The 6,846-nt window shown below is 40.0% G+C and overlaps 1 protein-coding gene across 6 annotated transcripts in view; it reads right to left on the reverse strand.

Moving 5' to 3' along the window:
- The window catches only part of rfx1a (regulatory factor X, 1a (influences HLA class II expression)), a 150,504-nt gene extending 146,758 nt beyond the window's left edge, over positions 1 to 3,746 (reverse strand). For 2 of the 6 annotated variants that reach the window (XM_043694804.2, XM_043694803.2), the window contains exon 1: positions 3,282 to 3,738. In XM_043694804.2, the coding sequence (XP_043550739.2) occupies positions 3,282 to 3,457 (176 nt within the window). In that variant the 5' untranslated portion in view covers positions 3,458 to 3,738. Of the gene's footprint in view, positions 1 to 3,281 lie in introns of all 6 variants that reach the window. The other 4 variants (XM_043694806.2, XM_043694802.2, XM_087983324.1 and 1 more) reach the window with 3 other exon arrangements.
- Between the last annotated feature and the right edge of the window lie 3,100 nt (positions 3,747 to 6,846).

Consider the following 6,846-nt stretch of genomic DNA (forward strand, 5'->3'; position numbering starts at 1 on the left):
ATCAAGATCCTGTTGTAATCTGAGGTAACCCTCTTCGCTGTCCACTACATCTCCAATTTTGGTGTCATCTGCAAACTTACTAACTGTACCTCTTATGCTCGCATCCAAATCATTTATATAAGTGACGAAAAGTAGATGACCCAGCACTGATCCTTGTGGCACTCCACTGGTCACAGGCCTCCATTCTGAAAAGCAACCCTCCACCACCACTCTCTGTCTTCTACCTTTGAGCTAGTTCAGTATCCAAATGGCTAGATCTCCCTGTATTCGTGAGACCTAACCGTCTCCTATGGGGAACCTTGTCGAATGCCTTACTGAAGTCCATATAGATCACATCTACTGCTCTGCCCTCATCAATCCTCTTTGTTACTTCTTCAAAATACTCAACAAGTTTGTGCGACATGATTTCTCAGCACAAAGTCATGTGGTTGATTAAGAAGTGAAAGAATCGAGAATACTGGCTCCATTTTGTCCTAATTATTTGACTAGTCCAATGTTATATAGTTCAACTTTATCATTATTGGAATCTGTTGGCATTAATAGCAACCAGTTCACTGCAGTATTAGACACATATTATTTCTCAACATTTCTAATTTGCAATGATGTATCTATTTCCATCAATAGTGATATTTAAAAATCTTCAGTCTTTATACCACATGTGTGGTAAATATAAAATGATTGCTTGGAGAAGGCAGCAACGTATTGATTTGGAGCAGTCTTTCCACATTGGTATAAATACCAAAAGCCATTAAATACACTGAACTTGCATCAGAGTGAGATACCTAAATAAAAGCTGCAATACTCATTTCATGCAATGACCATTATGTCATGGTTTTGCTAAAAGTTTTTTTGTGATGTAAATCATTAGAATTATTGTGGATTAATTCATGAAGTAACTTGCATTTTAAAGTTTTACACATTCCATCTAATCTACTGATTCTGTACTTTGGCTAACATGTCTGGACGTTGAACTTACACATATCATCGTTGTAGAGAGCTCTGTATTGTGCATCTTCTCATTCATCAGATCAGGAGAAACAAATCACAAGCACTCTGGATTCCTTACCCAACACTACTAAAACAATACACACACTGTATATTTTTATCCTTAGTACATACTTGGAAGTCTTTATACCCCTTAACAATCAGATCCCTCTATGTGGTTACATGCAACTTGTTTATTCCAGCCTGATCAGAAAAGCTTCTAACTATAGCTAACTGTTAGGAGGAGCATAACAAAGGTTGACTGAGCTGATTTCTGGAGTTAGAGGATTATCATCTGAAGAGGGGGAGCAAACAGGTATTCCACTCCCTGAAATTCAGAAGAAATGAGAAATTATCTAATTGAAACACAAAACTAATATTGGGGTTTGCAAGAGTATATGCTAAGAGATTTTTTTGCCAGGGTTGGGGAATGGAAACCAGGGGTTAGAGTCTCAGAATAAGGCAGCACTTCCCAGTGCGGCTACGTTTTAAATTCCTCTGGCACCACGCTATCCCAGAGTGAAAATTTAGAGCGGTGTGGACATAAAAGCTGTTGACAGTGAGTAAGATTCTTGTGTCAAGCGGAGGAGTGCTGTTGGTGATATCAAATGTGCCATGAAATGTTTCAACTACAGCATGTTTTTTAAAATACCTTTTCAGTGCACATTTTGCAGCACAAAAAAAATCTGTCCATTAGGATATGCCTGTCATTATACAAATCATGAGGATTTAAAGGGGACTAGCAGCTGTTTGCAATCAGTCTGATTGCCACAACAACCACTGCTCCCTCAGACTAACAGGTCAGTTGTTCAGGACTGAAATGTTTCTTTGTTAATTCTCTACTCCAAAGAACTGAAATGCTTAGTCATTGAGTGTAATCAAGGCAGAAAGCAGAATTTTTTTTGACTGTTTGGGAAATGAAGGAGGTAGCGCAAAAAGGGAGTTGAGCTAAGCCTTGTGTGATGCTCAAAAGGGAAGCCACATTCCAGACAAGGGCTAATCAGTGATTTCTAAAAGTCCAGCACAATTTACTTTCTGAGGTAGTGATTCAAAGTAAAAATATGTTTTTGAGAAACCCATAAATTGATCACTTCTCTGATAATCTTTCACTATTACCCAAGCACTGGCTTACAGAAACTGCACCTCAATTAAAATTCTGCTAATCCACACTAAACCAAGCTTGCCTAATACCTTGAAACAGTGTGCTTTCAAAATCCTCAAATAAAAATTCCTATTTAGCCTCATTGGAATGAAGCATCAGTTTGGTGTGACGTATTGGATTGTGGTTAAGAGATCAGTCATAATCTTGTTCAATGGTGGTGCAAGGATTGAAGAGCCTACACCTGTTCCAATTTATTCTGTAAGGTTGATCATAATGGTAACAAACTGCACCAAAAGAATTATTTGCAGTTTTTTTTTAGCACTTCAGAGACATTAAAATACTCCTTGAGGTGGAGACACTGCTGTAAGTTAAGAGACACTCCGCGCCCAACGTGGCAGCACATGGAATATCTATCACCATCCCACACCAAATGAAACCAGGAAGTGAAGGCGGCGCTGGGCCACGCCCACATCAACGTCATCGCTGGCGTTTGAAGCTCTGCCTCGTGCCTAACCACTTCCCGCGCAGGTCAACGAGACCACCCGAACCCCCATTGGCTGATTTACACGGCGGATCCCGCATCCCGGTTGGTCGCTGAAACCGACAATCAACCTCGTTCCCGCCCCCTCCCCTCCCCTCCCCCACTTCCAGTTGGGCGACTCCACGGTTAAAAAAAAGCGGACCTCGCCTCTTTCGCCGTTCACTACATACAACTGTACTCGCTGCTCTATTAACGAGCGGATTTTCTCTTTGGTTTCGGAAACCCGCTTCAGCGCAAATGAAACCCACGCAAAAATGATAAACCTTTAAAGTTCACATCCTATCAATTATGGAATGCTTTACCCCGGGTTTGTTTCTGACACATCCGACGCTACTTCTGACAATAATTAACCACAACAAAAAATTATCACAGATTTTATAAAAAGTTCGATTTACTTCATAACTATTACGAAGAGAGAATAAAGCCTCGGTATCTTGCCGGAATTGAATAGTTTAGAGTGATCTTTGGACTCCTAACGACCGCCATTTTGTGCCTGAAAAATCTTTTGGCATCGTCATATTAATTTTTTTATCTTTTTAATCTCTTTGGCTGAGAATTTTGGCCCGTATTTTATAATCCCCTGTCAGGAAAAAGTGTTTTTGTTTATCGTACGAAGTTTTTTGATGATCAGAGAAGAGAGAAAAAAAGAATCACCTTTGTGGCGTAAGTTGTTGTTTGACGGGGTAACAGTCGCCAGGACTACGGTGGCTATGGCGCTCGTCCTCAAGGCAACAGTTGCTAGCCTCCGGAATCAACCCAGGCAACGCAACACCGGAAGGCCTGCCCACCTCCGCGATGCTGACTGGCTGTCCACATTCAAGCCCGCCCATTGCCCCGTCGGTGAGTGGTTGGGTGCCTGTCAGTCGCTGTTTGCGGCATTTCGGTTGGTTTAGCTCCACGTCAGTAGACACATACACCTTCCGCGCGATGGTGACGATTTCAACGGGTCATGGAGACAGACAACGCATGCGCCAAGAGTGCTTCCTTGCCATGCACTGTGGGAAATGTAGTTCTTCGAAATGGACCACGTTGTCTCATAATTAGACTTTTGGAAGGGCAAACCTAGCGCTGGAGGAGGTGCTCAAGTTTACAAGGATAACACTAGAAATTCGTGTATAGGCATTACAGGAAGGATTTAAAAGGATAATGAAATAAAAACAAAGTTCTTCAGAAACCAAGCAAGTCTGGGTTGCATCTCTGGAGAGAGAAATAGTTGCCTTTAGGAGTCCAACATGACTCTTAAGAACTTTTCTGAAGTTCTGAGACAGTCACGTGGGACTGGAAATATTAACTCTGTATTTGTATCTCCACAAATGCTTCCACATCTGCTCAGTTTCTCCAGCACTTTTTTTAATATATCAGACATCCAGCATCTGAACGTTTTCTCTTTCATCTGAGGGTTAGGTTTTGATAGAATTGATAGAGAGAAAATATTTTCCTTGTTGGGCACAGCCATCCCAAAATCCAACAGAGAATTGAGAAGAAACCTTTTAGCCCGAAGACTAGTGAGAATTATGAACTGGGTGTGCCACAGGGCATGGAGGCTCCAATGGAGTATAAAATGGTTTGGTCCAGCTGAACTGCAGTTTCTGTGCAGTACATAATATTCAACAATCGTTAAATGCTTACAGTAGAAAAGGAAACCATTCAAACTATCACAACCAATCTCTACGTGCTGATGTATTCACTTCCATTATCGCCTGCCATTCATTGACCTAATCTGTCTGTTCACCAGCTGGAAACTTTAGAGGGATGTTATTGCAATTCTTTGCAAAAGCAATTCTTCAGCCACTCTCCTGCCCTTTTCTTATAATTTCTTATCTTCTCAGGTGTTTTTCCTATTCCCTTTGAAATCCACTATTGAACCTCCATCCCCCACATTCCCAAGCTGTACACTGCAAACCCCAAACTACTTGCTGTGTAACTTTTTCCCATATGTTCTCATTGCATTTTCTGCTCATCTACTTTTATTAATGCCATCTGGTTTTCATCTATTCTGTCACTAAGAACCATTTCTATCAACTCAAATCAGACTCTTCATGATTTTAAACATTTTTATAAAATGTTAATTTTCTTTTGTCAATGTCAACTTCAGCTTCTCCAATTTATCCAGGTAATTCAAGTCCCCCATTCCTGGGAAAAAGATTTATGAATCATTCCTGCATCCTGTCTAACGTTTCACATCCTTCCTTAAACGTGGTTCCCAGATTGGACACAATACTCCATTGAGTCATAGAGATTTACAGCACGGAAACAGACCCTTCAGTCCACTCGTTCATGCCAACCAGATATCCTAACTTAATCTAATACCTGTTATGAAGTTGTAGGTGTACTGTACCTTTAAGAGAGAGTGAAAGCTAGAAGGACTTAACAAGCACAGAGTGTGCTGAAAATTTAAAAATGTAACATTTGGCTGTGAAACAAATAGCTGGAGCTGGGTTGCCATGGTACACAACAAATTCAAATTTGGTCAATCAGTTTAAATTATGTCCCAAAATACAATCGAATTTGAATTTTACTGTTTTGACGACATCAAACCAATGAGACGATCCAATGTTTTGGGGTATAAAAGTCTGGTATTTTGAACAGTTAGCTCACTGAAAGGTACCTGTTCTTATGAAATCTGTGCAGCAGAAGACCGAAGAAGAGACCCAGAAAAATCTGCAGAGGAAGATGTAAAGGAGACTCGACACAGCTGACTGATTTTGAAATTTTAATTTTTTATAAAACTTAATTGGAGGGATTTTATCGGATCAGTATAATGTTGTAGAGTGGGAGGTAGATAAATTGATCAGATAAAGAAGGTTTACAGCGTAGATAGTTGTTGATAAATGTTCTTTTTTCTTCAAGTTAAAGAATAATTTGTTAATTTTTTTCTTTAGTGGGATTTGATAGTTCTTTGTCACTCATATTTCTACAGATTACAAGGCGTGGTGAGCTTTTCTGTGTGTCTGGTTTAAATTATCAGAAGGATTTACCCCATGTCGTAACAGTTTGGGGGCTCAGGTCCATGATTTGGACGGGTTTAGACAGATCCAGCCTGGGATGTGGACAGAATTGAATAGATTTGGGGTACATAAAAAGCCCAGTAGAATTAAACACTTCAGGTTAGTGTCCTAGATCTTTAAATAAAATGTGGGTGAGACAATTTGTTTAATTTCGGTTCCTTGTGGTTGGTTAAATTAAAAGTGAGAGAAATGTCCCTTAAAATTGCTAAAGACGTTCTGGGATTTGAAGATGATTCCCAAATTTGCCAAGAAAGTTTAGAAAGAAAAGAGCATACTCTTAGAATTAGCAAATAAGTTAGAATTGGGTTTAACCGAGGACAAAATTAAAGTGAAAATTGTGTCAGAGGAACAGACAAGTGCAGTAGAGTTGGAAAAACCTAAATTACAATTGAGAAAAATTCGGTTAGAAGATAAACAAAGAAAGACAGAGGAAATAGAGAAAGATAGAGAGAAGAGAGAGGAAAAAGAGAGAGAAGGTTCTTAGCTGAGCAAAAAGAGAGAAAAAGGGAGAGAATTTGAACTTGAGAAGTTTTGACTTAGTCAGCATAGTTGAAAAATGTGGTGCTGGAAAAACACAGCAGGCCAGGCAGCATCCGAGGAGCAGGAGAATCGACGTTTCAGGCATAAGCCCTTCTTCAGCCCGAAACGTCAATTCTCCTGCTCCTCGGATACTGCCTGGCCTGCTGTGTTTTTCCAGCACCACATTTTTCAACTCTGGTACTCCAGCATCTACAGTCCTCACTTTCTCCTACTTAATCAGCATAGTCAAATTAACAGGATGGAGATTAATGAGAAGGTAGTGATATATACAAATATGTCAAAACGCTGCCACATTTTGATGAGAAAGATGTTGAGGCCTTTATTTCATTAGAAAAATTAGCTAGGCAGATGGAGTGGTCTGAGGACTTGTGGGTGATGCTATTTCAGACTAAACTGGTAGGCAAAGCTAGTGAGGTATTTGCACACTGTCAGATGAGGGGTCAAAAGATTATGAAGAGGTCAAACAGGTTATCTTAAGTGCTTATGAGGCGTATAGACAGCAGTTCAGAAACATAAAGAAGGAACCAGGTCAGACATATGTTGAGTTCGAAAGAATTAAACAGTCCTTTTGATAGATAGGTGCGGGCCTTAAAAATAGATAAGACCTATGAGGCCATAAGAGAGATTATTCTGCTGGAGAAGTTTAAAAACTCACTTCCAGGGATGACAAT

The sequence above is a fragment of the Chiloscyllium plagiosum genome, unplaced genomic scaffold, assembly GCF_037043375.1.
Source record: "Chiloscyllium plagiosum isolate Xiang-an unplaced genomic scaffold, Cpla_swu_hap1 HiC_scaffold_45, whole genome shotgun sequence".
Taxonomy (NCBI): domain Eukaryota; kingdom Metazoa; phylum Chordata; class Chondrichthyes; order Orectolobiformes; family Hemiscylliidae; genus Chiloscyllium; species Chiloscyllium plagiosum.